Source organism: Spermophilus citellus, assembly GCF_964194105.1.
Source record: "Spermophilus citellus genome assembly, chromosome: 6".
Classification (NCBI taxonomy): Eukaryota; Metazoa; Chordata; class Mammalia; order Rodentia; family Sciuridae; genus Spermophilus; species Spermophilus citellus.
In genome coordinates, this window is record NC_138187.1 from 112,577,968 (window position 1) to 112,592,782 (window position 14,815).

The 14,815-nt window shown below is 34.1% G+C and overlaps 1 protein-coding gene across 1 annotated transcript in view; it reads right to left on the reverse strand.

Annotated features, from left to right (window-relative positions):
- DNAH14 (dynein axonemal heavy chain 14) overlaps window positions 1–14,815 on the reverse strand; it is a gene marked incomplete at both ends in the record, with an annotated part of 361,185 nt that overhangs the window by 224,992 nt on the left and 121,378 nt on the right. The window contains 8 exons of the mRNA XM_081298208.1: window positions 916–992; window positions 2,027–2,213; window positions 2,875–2,943; window positions 4,457–4,602; window positions 6,612–6,665; window positions 7,263–7,494; window positions 9,979–10,232; window positions 13,834–13,921. Of these exons, the coding sequence (XP_081154334.1) occupies window positions 916–992; window positions 2,027–2,213; window positions 2,875–2,943; window positions 4,457–4,602; window positions 6,612–6,665; window positions 7,263–7,494; window positions 9,979–10,232; window positions 13,834–13,921 (1,107 nt within the window). The remainder of the gene's footprint in view (window positions 1–915; window positions 993–2,026; window positions 2,214–2,874; window positions 2,944–4,456; window positions 4,603–6,611; window positions 6,666–7,262; window positions 7,495–9,978; window positions 10,233–13,833; window positions 13,922–14,815) is intronic.

The following is a 14,815-nucleotide window of genomic DNA, read 5'->3' on the forward strand; positions in this document are numbered from 1 at the left end:
ATTTTTTCCTAGCTAGTTCTGTTTATTTTTCCATGTGAAGCTTAAGATCCACTTGCCTAAAAACAAATTTAAAGACCCTTTTCTTATTTTAATCAGGTAGCATTTTCATTCATAAATTAACATTTAGAGTATTTAAATATTTATGATGTTTTTTCAGATGTTATAATACTAGAAATGTGTTGTATTATTCAGTCATTTATGTTTTTACTTCTGCCCTTCAGTCACATTATAAAGTTTTCCTCATACAGGTTTTATACATTTCTCATATTGGTGCAATGGTCCATTGGTATCTGTTCCAGAACCCCTGAAGATACCAAATTCCATGAATCCTCAAGTGCCTTATAGAAAATGGCATAGTGTTTGCATATAACCTTTATACATCCTTCCATATACTTTAAATCATGTCTAATTACTTGTAACACTTAATACAATGTAAATGTTATATTAAGTAGTTGTTATACTATAATATTTAGAGGATAATGACATGAAAAAAACTATGTATTTTCTGTACAGATGTAATTTTCCTTTTCAGATATTTTAAAATCTGCTGTTGATTGAATTCCTGGACACAGAAGTCATGGATACAGAGGGCTGATTATATGTTCACATAAGTTTTCTATTTCTCATTAAGTTATTTCTCTTCTAAATGGGGTCTTTCATTTCCCTATATATTTTATTATGTAAATATAAAGTACATTTTTAAAAAGAATGTATTCTATTGGGGAAAGATACTCAGCAATTTTTGCATATTTTACTTCCTCTTCTTTCATATTCTTAAATAACCTCTACCACGTTTTACTGTGACTTTCTGGCTGTTCCCTGTTTTAACTTATCATTACTTAAAATTCTACAAAATATTTCCCCATAGGTATATAACTCCCTTTGACTTAACATTAAATTCAAATTTCAACTGACCATTTAAACTCTTCTTTCTTCTTTTTAGCCATTATTAAAACTCTCTTCAGAGACCTCAGGCCAAAATCATAATGATCCTATCAAACAGTAAAATATTTGAGTTATTAGAGGTTTTCAAGGAAAAAAATAGAACAATTTGAAAACACATAAATTACTGATTATCTATGCTGTAAAGGGAAGCAGAAATATGATTCCAAGAAACCTTAATTCTACTTCCAATGTTCTCATTTCTCTTGCAAACTGGTGCTCCTAAAAGTCCATTTCTTTTCTATTCCTCCCTCTCTCCATCCATCCCTCCTCCTTCTCCTCCCTTCTTTTTCCCTCCTACCTCTCTCTTTCTCTCTCTAGCTAACCCTTCCTCCTCCCTCCCTTCTTTCTTTCATTTCCTATCCTATCCTCTGGGGTCTTACATTTTGCCCAGGCTGGTCTGGAGTTTCTGGGTTCAAGCAATGCCCCTATTTTAGCCTCTTGAGTACTTGGGTCTACAGGCATGTGCCACCATGCCCAGCAAAAGTCTCTTTCTTAAAAGAAAGAATAACAAGTGTGAAAACCTATTCACATCTGAATTAAGTTTTCTATGAACTGGAAAAAGGAATTGGAAGAATATTAAAAAGAGAAATGTGATTATCTGCCTAAGCCATCTTGGATTAGAAACAATACTCATATCCTAGAACAATAATTCTCAAAATGTGGTTTTCACAACAGCAATGTCAGTAACACTTGAGATGTTCTTGAAAATTCCTTTGTTTCATAGCAGACATATAAAATTAGAAACTTGGGGTTTAGGCCTAGCACTTATGTTTTAACAAGTCCTCCAATTATTTTGATGCATAATAAATTTTGAGAACACTGCTCTAGATATTAATTTTCTTGTATAGAGACAGCAGTCTATAATTTGAGATAATAGTTGTTCAATCATTCTTTCCAGATATTGGAGAGCAGGCTTGGAATCTTGACTGATTTTGCATTTTGTATTTGATTTGATATGTTGATATAAATTTGAGCTCTACTTATGTGGTATGGTCCCCAGGTCATTCCTCAGCCAATACCAGTAAAGTCTTATTTAAAGTTATTTGTATATAATGACCTTCAAAGAAAATAAGTTACTTACCTGTTGTGAGAGCTGTTTGCTAGCTAATTCATAAAGGCTAGCTAGCTTTCCAGAGATTGATTTTGCAGATTTGAAACCAAATGAAAAGAGTATTATTTCAATAATCATTTGATAGTGGGGCACTATCATAGCCACTGGGCGAAACAGAGATTTTAAATTATCTGGGAGTTCTACTCGACCTCCAGAGCTTAAAAGGAAAAGAAAACAACAATAAGCCCACCATTTTTCAACATTCAAATAAGGGGCCACATAAAATATATACCCCCATTCTATTGGCTTTCTATGTGTCCTCTATCTCAAGATTAGTTTATAAGATTTTTTTTTTTTTTTTGTACTTGGGATTGAACCCAGGGGCACTCAACCACTGAGCCACATCCCCAGCCCTTTTTTGTATTTTATTTAGAGACAGGGTCTCACTGAGTTGCATAGAGCCTCGTTAAATTGTTGAGGCTGGGTTTTGAACTTTTCAATCCTCCTGCCTCAGTGCCCCACCCTCCCCCAGCTGCTGGGATTACAGGCATGCATCACTGGTAAGATGGTTTTTATTGTACTTTCCATCTCACAGAGCAGCCTGGCTTGCTATCTTTTCTTTCTGTGCCTCATTCCACAATTCATATCAGCTCCCTCTGATTTCCTGAACTAAGGTAGTATTCAGATATTTAATGAACCTGCCCAACCTGACTCCCTATAACCACCAGGGAGAGGTCAGAGGGCAGTAGAGAGTTATGATATATTTTATATACACACACACACACATACATACAATGCCAGACAACTCCATCTGTGGGTAAGATTTAAGAAAAGGATTTTGGTCTATGTTCACTCCCACCACATTCACTGATACTTACACAGGATTCAGGGTGATAAAGACTGCACAAGACATATTGATACGAATTTCTTTTCCACCCAGTACAAATCTATAAGACATTATAGTATTCATAACTAAAACTGTTTTCTCTAGGATGAAATATGTTAAAACTACAAATGAATTTGGGAACTTTCTTATGGATATGTTACATTTAAATCCAAATAGAACATACTGAAATGAACAATAGTAAAAGAAAGAGGAGAAGTAAGAGGCTCATTTGAGCCAAACTGTGACCCTTTGCTGGGGATTCAGACATATTTGATCATGTCTGAAGAAGTCTGAGGAGCTTTGTGGGATCTAAGGCTGGAAGTTACTCATCTGAATGAATAGACTTACACAGGGAAAGGAACCCAATGAGACCCATAAAGAATGAAGAGCTGTGCCTGGATAACAGAGTGGGACTCAGCATAGAGTCCCTACTTCAGCATGGAACACAGCCCACCTCCCAAGTGTCCCCTCTCCCCATTTTAAAACTTTCGAGCCATTGTGAAATAAAACCCTTGGTATTTATGTCAATTTGGAACCAGTGGTAGAGACAATGGAGAGAAATCCTGTAGTGGTTTTTTTATAAAAATTTTATTTTATTTTTTGACAGTTGATACTAAAGAGAGTTGTCAAAACCTGCAAAAAAGAATAATTGGGACAGACCTGGGGAAACTTTGGACAAAAATGGGGGAAACTTGGCAGAGGCTGAGATAGAGAGAAGATGAGATGTGGGATGCTATGACACCCGCCCCATCCCCCCCATAAACTTGTGAGGCCTGATAACACCAGCTTTAACAGTTTGAAGAAAATCCATGAGAATAAAACCACAAGTTAGTATCCATTAGCATGAGTTAGAAATGAAATAGAAATTTTAAGCCCACAAATCCATTTTTGTCTGTAAAGTAAATGGTGATTTCCTAATAAATATCTAAAGAGAAAAATTTTGCTTATATTACTAATCATTAGTAATTGATATATATAATATATATATATATATATATATATATATATATATAATATATATATATATATATATAATTATTGCAGAGGTTTTCAATAAAAGCACCTTAATTCAGAGTAATGAGACAAGATGGGTGGGAGGCTTCAGGTATGTGACCAGTATGCCTTTCTAAAAAGGATGTAGAATTAAAGAAATAAATATTCATAACTTTTGTTTGGTTTCTTTAAATGACATATCCCAAGATAAAAAAGCAATAAGAGAATTTAGGATTGAAAAAACAAAGTAACTAGGATATATTTCCATCAGAGTCCTGGTAGCTCCAGAGACTGTTTCAGAGCAAGAGTTTGGATACCTCTAAGTTGGCTTGCAAATTAGAGTTATATATATTTTCACATTATTTGCTGAACAAAGGAAACATGCCAGGTACATGCCATTCCTTTTTATATGTGTTTTAAAGCAACTAATCAACTAACCAAATATCCAAACACTTATTGGACAAAAACCAAATAAACAAACAAAAAACCCCTCCAAAAACCACTTAACATTAAAGAAACAATACAAGTATATCAATTTCCATTAAAAATATATATCTTATTTTCCATCCAATAACACATACCTGACAGAATAGCTGTCTTTTGCAGCCTTAATTGTTTGTATCTGTGAGGCAATGACGGAGACAACTTCCATATCAATTCTATTGAATTCATCGAAACAACACCAAACACCTGACTGAACTAGTCCAAAAAAGAATTTTTCTACTATCTTTAAAAAGAAAAAGAAAAAGATTGATTACAGAAATTATTATGATGAACAATTTTACTGGGGTATTAAGTTGCATACGTTCTTCCCATCTTGCTTAAACCAATCAAATACCTTTCATATTTCCTCCCCACAGGCATTTTTGTGGTTGCTTAGATTTCAGATAAGCAACTACTTTACCTGTTTGTAAAGAGCTAAGCCTGAAGTAGCAAATTCTGAGGCTCACAGGGACCTGGCAGACAGGACACAGATGATGACTTCAGATTCTTCCCATTTGGCTCAACGAGCTGCACCCTTGCATAAAGAATCTTTAGGACAACATTCAGTATATGGTCAAAACTGCCTGACAGTAGGTGTCTCCTTTTCTAGAGCAGGCACAGACTCCTTAAGAGTTAGTGAATTGGGGCTGGGGATGTGGCTCAAGCGGTAACGCGCTGGCCTGGCATGCACGGGGCGCTGGGTTCCATCCTCAGCACCACATAAAAGTAAAATAAAGATGTTGTGTCCACTAAAAAATAAATATTAAAAAAAATAATCTCTCTCTCTCTCTCTTAAAAAAAAAAAGAGTTAGTGAATTGTTTTATGTGTGCTGCTGGTAGATAACACAGATGAATAAACCAGGTCTAGTATGAAACAAGAGGTAGATTCTGCGTTAGATTGGAGCCAGCCTCATGAAAGCTCACAGCAGGAGCTACTGGGCTTTGCCTGTTGTCAGGGTGCAGGACAGGGTTGGCCAGATGCTATGCTACAGTGTCCTGTGAGAGGCTAAAAGTCCTGAAACAAAACAGCAAAGCAAACAAAAACACTTTCAAGCAAAACTGAACAAATTCATGGGCTGAATACAGGATGCAAGATGCCTAAGATTTGCCAGGTCTGTATAAAGGGAAGAAAAAGGGATTAAGAAAAGGCAAGAGAGAACCTCAAACCAGGAAGGAGACAAAAATTGGTTCCTCTTATGGGTAGTAGGAAATCCAATCTTGCCTTTATTCAAAATTTTGATATTTTTTTCATCATTGTTTTTTTTGGAGAGTGGGGGACAATAATTAGCATGAAAAACAAGCTGCAGAGCTGGGAATATAGCTCCATGGTAGAGTGTTTGTCTAGCATGCTCAAGGACCTGGGTTCAATCCCCAGCACCGAAAATAAAAATAACCCCATCTTCCCTCTATTAGCAGTGTTTGGAAACTGAGTTAAATTTGCAACAGACACAGAAGTATATTAAAATTTAATAACAAATACTTCAGGATCTTATTAGAGATGTCCTAGATAATTTGCAACCAAAGCAAAGTAAGACAAACATAAACTTGCAATTATCATATATAGGTTCTAATTTTTTGTATTAATCATAATTACCTTATTGATCTTAATAATTAACTTTTGAATAAATAAATGTATAGGTAGGGCCTTAACGAATTAGCTTTCTTAATTGTTTTATATCTTCATGTTCCATATAAAATTTTGTTTAAAAAGAATCCCAATGTAAGGGAGTTGTGGCTCAGTGGCAGAGCGCTTGCCTTGCACACTGGGTTTAATCCTCAGTACCACATACAAATGAATAAACAAAATAAAGATATTGTGTCCTGGGCTGGGATTGTGGCTCAGTGGTAGAGGGCTCGCCTAGCACATGGAAGGCCCTGGGTTTGATCCTCAGCACCACATAAAAATAAATAAATGAAGATATTGTGTCCAACTAAAAAATAAATATTTTTTAAAAAGATATTGTGTCCCTGTATAACCAAAAAATATTCAAACAAATAGAATCCCACTGTCAAAAAAATTTAAAAACCACTGTTTTAAGGAATTCAATTGAACTTAAAGCAAAGTGTATAATATTTTGATTCTACTACATCTAGATTTGTATTCTAATAGTTTAAAAGAATTAATGATATTTATAGTTCTATTAATATCTATATATCTATAAGATAAATATTTTTCTTGTTTTTTCATTTCTTAACAAATTGTTTTATGTGTAAAATATTTTTTTTTCCTGAGTATATATGTTTAAGCTTTACCTTATAATCCAAATCTTCAGAACAACTGCAGACTACACAATATTTACCTAAGGCCTGGAAAACAAAAATATTATTTTAATATATTTCTTAAAATATGACGAAAAATACTAATATTAAAAATGATAGAGTAACCAAATGTCTTTATTAAATTTTTTGAGAAGATTTTGCAATATGAAAAGATGAATTAGATACCAAATTTAGCAATTCAAAAAACTCAAAATAGTACAAACATATACATACTGTTACATATAGTTGATTAATTCATGTATCATTGTTATGTTTTTACATAAATATACAAATAAAATGCTAGTGTCACAAACTATACCCTTTTCCTTCATCATTTACTACCCCCACACACAGACATACACACACACACACACACACACACACACACATATAAATCGTTTATGTATCAGTCAGTTCCTATAGTAATTCTCCAAGTTAATACAAAGTATATGTTAGCTTATTGAGATCCCAAGTCCTCACACACAATAGGCATTCAAAAATTAATGAATTGTATGAACTAACAGATGTGATTGTTGAATGCAGTGAACATGTGAGCAGTAGGAATGATGTAAATTTTAGATGCCATTAAAGTTAAGGCAACAATCAAAAATAGATGTTTTTATTCTGGATATAGAAACTACTTACTTTTGCCAGATCTTTGACAGTCTCAGTTTTTCCTACACTAGCTGGACCAGCAGTACAGCCTCCAAGATTCAAGTGTAGCGCTGCTGTGAGGGTTAGCCAGCATCGGTCTGTGAGGGGTGTAATAACCAACCTTGGGGTACAGCCCAAGTATTCATAGCCATAAGTAAAACTGGCATCTCCTTGACACACGTAACACAACTTTTGCTTTTCATTCCATTTATACTGCAAATGTCTAAAAGCAATATTGTTAATAATACTCATACATTTGGGTAAAATTATTTTTATTTTTTTCACATTCAGAAACATGATTAAAAATGGAATATTCATTAAAAAATAGAAATCCAAATGTTAAATGAAAAGTGACATAAAATTTGACAATGACCATTAGATATGAAATATTAGGACTTGGAAGATGTGAGGATGGCCTTTGGCCTGAGCCTAAGCAACTCCATTTTAAAAACTCCAGTTTGAAACCTGCAGTCTCGCCAGGCACACCTAACAGAGCCCTCCAGTACGGCCCTCAGGCACAAACAAGTCACTTCCCCCAACCCTGATAAACTCAGAGTGAAGCTTCTGGCAGGCTGTCTTCCAATAAGAGGAAAGGCAAAAAGATCAGGGTGGGGACCACCAGACCAGTTTTTTAACCCCAGGGTAAATGATGTCACTGAGAAATCCAGTGGTAGCTTATAAGGATTGAAAGGGGTGTCAAAAGTCCCAAAATTTAGTATAATAATAGAGCAAATGAACAGACATTCAGCCAGCCAATACTGAGGCTCACAAGCTGGAGAGCCTGATGAGGACCTGGACCGACCTCCTTTTGCCTGATCCTCTGCTTGGTCCTCAACGCTCTCGAACTCCACAGCCACTTCTCCCTACGTCCCTCTCCTCAACTGGCCATCAGCTCCACCCCAGAAGAAGCCTGCCTTGGTGCCGGACCTGGTCACCATGGTCTGAGTGAGTGTGCATCTGCTGGACTTAAAGCTTAAGGCCTGAGACTTTTGATCTGACACTTGAATTTAGCACACAGATTGAATGTCTGTTATTAGCCTGTTATGATTAAGAGTGTTTGCAGTGCTTAGAACTAATTAATCTAGAATTGTTTGCTGTGAATTGATTATGTCTATTGCAGTGCCTAGCATTAAGGATTGTTGTTTTCTTGATTAAGAGCCTAAAGTGTTTCCAATCTCAAAAAAAAAAAAAAAAAAAAGAACCAATAGAGTGAAATTGTATTGAGTGATTTGAGTGAATAAAGCATTGAAAAAGGCAGAAGCAGCGTGGACATTCTTTATTTCTCCCCTTTGACTGTGTAAGTCACATCTTTTGCCAATCACAACAGAAGACTATAAACTTAAGAGCACTCTTCCCTCTGAGGCAAATGACCTTGGTGAGTCTTGCTGTTTTGGTGTGATGTCAGCCTAAATGGAGGATTTATGTAAGAACCATCTCTATGCAGTTTACTATAGTTTCCAATAAGAATGCAATTGAAAGCATTATTCATTAAATCTGGATCCTCATTAGAGTACTTGAGAGTCCTCTATTATTATTTAAGTATAACATTAAATATTAATTAATATTAACATTATTAATTATTATATTAATTTTAATAATATCATTTAAGGATAAATAATTGAACTTTGGAGAAATTGATTTGTATTTATCCTATGAACACATGAGTTGTGTAGTTAATGATCAATTTTCTCCTCTCCAGGCTTTGAATTCAATCTGTGATCCACTTATAACTTTACAGTATGCATTTTTTACTGTTTTATGTTTTCATCAGTACTGACTCATTATTTCTCAAAATAAACACATATGAAAGAATATTTTTGGAATAAATTTTAGTTTTGATATTTTTAAAAACATCAAAACAATGTCATGGGAAAAATCATCTCAAAACATTTTTAATAGCTGAGTGATGTTCTGGTTTTTGAATTATAAAGTGGAGGCAGGCACAATACAGAATGACTAAATGTCTTCACTGGTACTGTTTTTGACCTTTGTTTTTCTTCTTTCACTGCACTATGCTATCATGCAGTCATTTTTATATCCTTATAAGCTCTTTCATAAATCCTTTCTGATAAAACAGGGTAGATTATAAAGAAATCTTTCAAAAGCAAGTACATTTTTAAAATGAAATTTCAAATAAAAGAAAATTTTTAAATGGTCTCACTACAACCACCTTCAAAAGTCTTAACTTGAGCGAACATACAACCATAAGCAAAACCAGAAAACTTCTAGAAAGTAACCTCATTTAAAAGTTTGAGACTTCACATTTAGTATAATAATCTTATGCTCAAAGGTAGTGGCTCTCTTTTTCTATACTTTCATATTTCATATTTTGACTCTAGGTGGGAGAAAAGGAGGTTCTGAGTTGGGGAGGTAAAATGTTGTCCAATTTGTTTATCCAATCTAGTCTGTTCCAGAATTGACAGCACAGGGAAAAGAGGAGGCACTACCTATTAAAAAACTGCTCCTTGGCTCAGACGCAAAAGAGAAAATGCAACTACAAAAGAGGATAATGAAGACAGAAAGATAAGGCAGAAAGAAGTAAAAACCAGGGGAAGGGACAGTAGAAAAGAGAGATAAGAAAGTATAGGAATAGGGTAGCAAATCCCTGAAAATTAAAACTTGAGTTTGACAAAATTTAGAGAATGGATTTACCTAAAGATATATATGTGAGACATTATGTGTATAGTTATAGTTTATATCTACTTACCTCGTCCACTCAAAATCTTCTGCATTGAAGACATTTTTAAGTAGTAGATCCATCACAATATCTCTGCAGTGGACATAAAGAGTAAGAAATGCTCCTAGTGCAGTTTTTGTTCGAGAGGTGTTAGTATTTAACACTACTAGCTCTGCAGCCTCTTCTAGATGACACATCACATTAGAATGGACTTGTTCCAGCTTTTCTTTTGAGTGAGAACTCATAAAACTTTTGATACAATCATTATAGAACATGATATGACTCTGAAAAAAAAACATACATACATTAATCAAAACATACATTTTATGTTAAAACATGAAGGATAAGTTTTCATGAAGTATATGTGGTATGTGTATGCATGAATGCATTTGTGTATAAAAGCAAAAGCTTAAATATTTATATGTATTTGAAAGAGAAAGATTAAATTTTTATTGATACTTATGGGGACCTTATTTACTTATACTTTCTAAATTTTATATTCTTGACCCATTGTAATTAACCTGAGGACATTAACAATGGTAGAAATCTCCAAGATAAAATTAGTGTTGTTTTCTCCATTAAACTAAAAAATAATATTTGTAGAATACATTGCCTATAATTGTAGTTGTCAGGAATATATATAATTTTTGTTATTTGATGAATCTTTTTGCATTTACTCTTCCCATACACATAAGAGCTGTTTTAAGAATGCAACTAGATTAAGGGAAGATTGACTCTGGAAATAAAGGAGGGCAAGATATCAGGAGAGCTTAATAGGGTTGTGGCCTGTACAACTGCGTAAACTGTGATTCCAGTCACTCACTAAGTACCTTCTGGAGAAAGAACGTGGATGAGGGGCACATAATGAATTCATTTGTGGATATACTGGATTTGAAGTGCCCAAGAAACACATAAATAAAGCTATCAAGTGATAAAGTTATAAATAAGAGAAAAGTTAGCATAGAGGCCACATATCATTGTGAGATTTTTCCAAAGCCAGATAGGAAGATACAGGATAGGAAATGTGGTACATCAGTCAGCATTCTGGGTTGCATGCAACAGAAACTAAGTGACTTTCTAAGAGGATATAATGGATTCATAATCATCAGATCATCAGAAAGCTAGAGACTGAGGCTTGGGAAGTGGGCAGGAGTAAGAATTTAGGACAGACTGTGGGAACTATAGTCAAGGTCATGTCACAGCAGAGTCTGGTCAAATGCCACTGTACTGTTGTCCTTGAAACAGTTATTCAGAATGCACAGCCTCAGGTGAGAACATCCATGGTGAGGGAGATTGTGAACCAGATTTTAGATTTGTATTTATCTGTTTATTTATAGAGGAATGACTTATAACTCTATCTTGGATAAATCCATATTGAAATTCTCTCAGTGGTCAATGCATATAGACATCTCATTATACCCACTCTCTTACAATGTCTTTTTACATTCATTGAAAGACAACTCCTAGTCATGTAACACATGCAAAAGACAAGAGGAAAGGGAGTTGTGAATTGCATTCATGGGATGGGAAATTAGCAGCTGCTAAGGCAGATGTGGGAAAATTTTTGGCAAAAGTACATGCAATGATTGAAGCTGACATCTACCATAAAGGACATCTGGAAATAGAATACAGATGGCTTCTTATTGTTAAGCATGTTTGAAGCATAGGGATCTGAGAAAAATCTTTTTTGGTAGAGCAGATCTAATGATTTGAATTTCTGTTAAACTGCGGAAATGTGCAGATCAATTCATTGTAATTTTGCCACCTTTGTCATGAACAGTTTAAACAAGTCATTCAGTTTGAGATATAAGAGTTAACATTCAGTCAAACGGATAGCAAAAGGAACAGGAAGATTTGATAATCATAATTTGTGTGTACAATGCCAGATTATCGTAACAAAGAAAATTATGGTGGGTCAAGGCAAAATAAAAAGATATGATTTATTTATTTATTTTAATTTAAAAATTTGTTTTAGTTAGTTATACATGACAATAGAAGGCATTTATGTACTTCGATGTATCATACATAGATGGGATATAATTTCTCATTTTTTAATTGATTTAAAAAAAATAAATGACAGCAGAATGCATTACAATTCTTATTACACATATGCAACACAATTTTTCATATCTCTGGTTGTATATAAAACATGTTGACACCAATTTGTGTCTTCATACATGTACTTTGGATAATGATGTCCATCACATTCCACCATCCTTGCTAACCCGGGGCTGGAGTTGTAGCTCAGTGGTAGAGCACTTGCTTAGCACATGTGAGGCACTGGGTTTAATCCTCAGCACAACATAAAAATAAATAAAATTAAAAAAAATAATTTCTCATTTTTCTGAGTATATATGTTGTAGAATCATATTGGTCATGCAGTCACATATATGCATAAAGTAATAATGTCTGTTTCATTCTAAGATATGATTTGTTTTCAAGCTCAATAGTCAAGTATGTTTCAAAAATACTTGATAATGGTAACTTGGGGCAATATGGCTTCAGAAGAAACACTCTCTCCAAGGTTCATATTGACCTTGATAATTGACAGATTTAATAGAGTTTTCAGACATCTCCAGAGCCTTTAAAAATTATGACTAGACACATTTTTTTTCTAGAGAAAATTAGAGAATCAAGCAAAAATGTGTCTTTCTTCTGTCTCAGCTTCCTTGACAACTCTAAATTTTACTTTTTTTTTCCCCCCTTAGGCCACTTTTTTTCATAGACTACCTGTCGTCTGCCTACTCCTTAAATGTTGATGTCCCTTGTGTCTTTCTTTATCGCTCTTATTGTAGACATTCTGCTGGGAAAAATTTTACCACTCTCCAAGTTTCAACCACTACCTCTACCTCTGAAGAAAACTGCCAATTTTAGCTTTGTCTATATCACACTTTTATAATTTTCCTTCTATTTCTTTTTTGAGTTCCAGAAAAACAATAATTAACATTAGCAAATATGCAGAGTAGGCAAAATAGTGGATTCCTAAAAGATATCCATGCCTAATCCCCAGAACCTGTGAACATATTACTTTACATGGCAAAAGGAACTTTGAAGATACAATTTAATTAAAAATCTTAAAATGGAGGGATTATTCTGGATTATCCAAGTGGGTCCAAAATAATGACATTTTTTTTTCCATCTGTGAGCAGAGGGCAATATGACTATGAAAGAATGGCCAGAAAGATGTAACACTGCTGGTTTTAAAGACAGAGAAAGAAACCATGAGCCAAGGAATGCTAGAGACCTCTAGAAGCCAGAAAAGGAAAAGAAATAAATTTTCCTCAAGAATCTCTCACAAGGAACATAGCCCTGCTGTCACCTTAATCTTAGTCACCAAATTTTAGTAACTTCTTAATGATAGCAATCAAAAAGTAATATAATGCAAAAAATAATTCATGATTTAGTTTCAATGTTATACTTGGAAAATTTTTAAACAATAGAAAAATTGAAGAATTAAACAGTAATACTTATATACCCACCACCTATATTCTATATTCTGTATAACTTTTTGTTACGTTTACTTTATCACTTATTTATGCATCTGTCCATCTCATATTTAATGCATTTCAAAGTAAGAAACAAATATCAGTAGACTTTTTTTTCCTTTTTGCAATACTGGGGATTGAACCCAGGAACATTCTACCACTGAGTTATATCCCTCCCATTTTTTTTAATAGAATCTCATATGTTGCCTATGCTGTCATCAAACTTGCAATCCTTCTGACTTCATTTCCCACATTACTGTGATTATAGGTGAATGCCACTGTAACGTATAGCTCAGTAACCTTCTTAATGATTTAGTTTCCAAATATTACTTATTTGGCAATGTAACATGATCTATATTATATTATATTATATACATATATCAAAGTAATGTTAACTTACCACAATGAGTACCACTTGTCCTGGATGAGATACCACCCACAGGGAAAAATTTTGGTGGGTCCAGTCTTCAACTCCTTGATTCACAAATCTATTAAAAATGTATTTATATTACCTACATTTAATCATTGATCATGGCCATTAAATAATTGTGTGTGGCAAGGCCACAGGAGAATTTTTCTTTAAGATCTCTGATTGTTTTGTTCTAATTTAGGCATTTGTATGGTACCAAATAGAATTAACAGAGCTTTAATCCATGCTTAATGAATATTAATTAACTTCCTCTTTAACATTAGCTAATGAGGTTATTGAATTTCTGGGAATGGTAAAAATATATTAAATTAGAAGAAGATATACTAGCTTTGGATTGCAAATACTATCAATGGCAAATATGTATTTAAATGTTTTGTATTTAAAATAATTTCTACAAAATTGAATATTGGGCTGAAACCCTCAGATGAATTTTAACAGTAAAGTCCTGCACTAACTTTAAAATTAATTATAAGGGAGAGGATATAAGTTATAAAAAAAAATCCAGACAGTTTTATTTAAGATCCAACTTAATATATGCCAACAGCATGTGTTTTGATAGAAACTAGTTGAAAGAATCCTACACACCAGACTACTGAGAAAATATACACATTATAACGGGTAGGAAAAGAGGAGACACATGAACACAAACCCAACTCTGAGCCTAGAATCTTATAATAAGGAAGGAATCTTGAACTTCCACCTTCTTCCAGAGGAGTGAAGGGTTTGTATCATACATATAGCACTCCAACTTTTATGATCCTTGTTGGAGGGTTTGGCTCTTAAATCACTTTGTATCTTAGTCTGTCATTATTGTGACCAAAACACCTGACAAGAACAACTTAGAGGAAGAAAAGTTCATAGTGGGCTCATGATTTCAGAGGTTCAATTCATGATTAACTAACTCCTTTGCTGTGGGGCTTCCATGAGGCAGAACCTGATGGAGGAGGAAAGC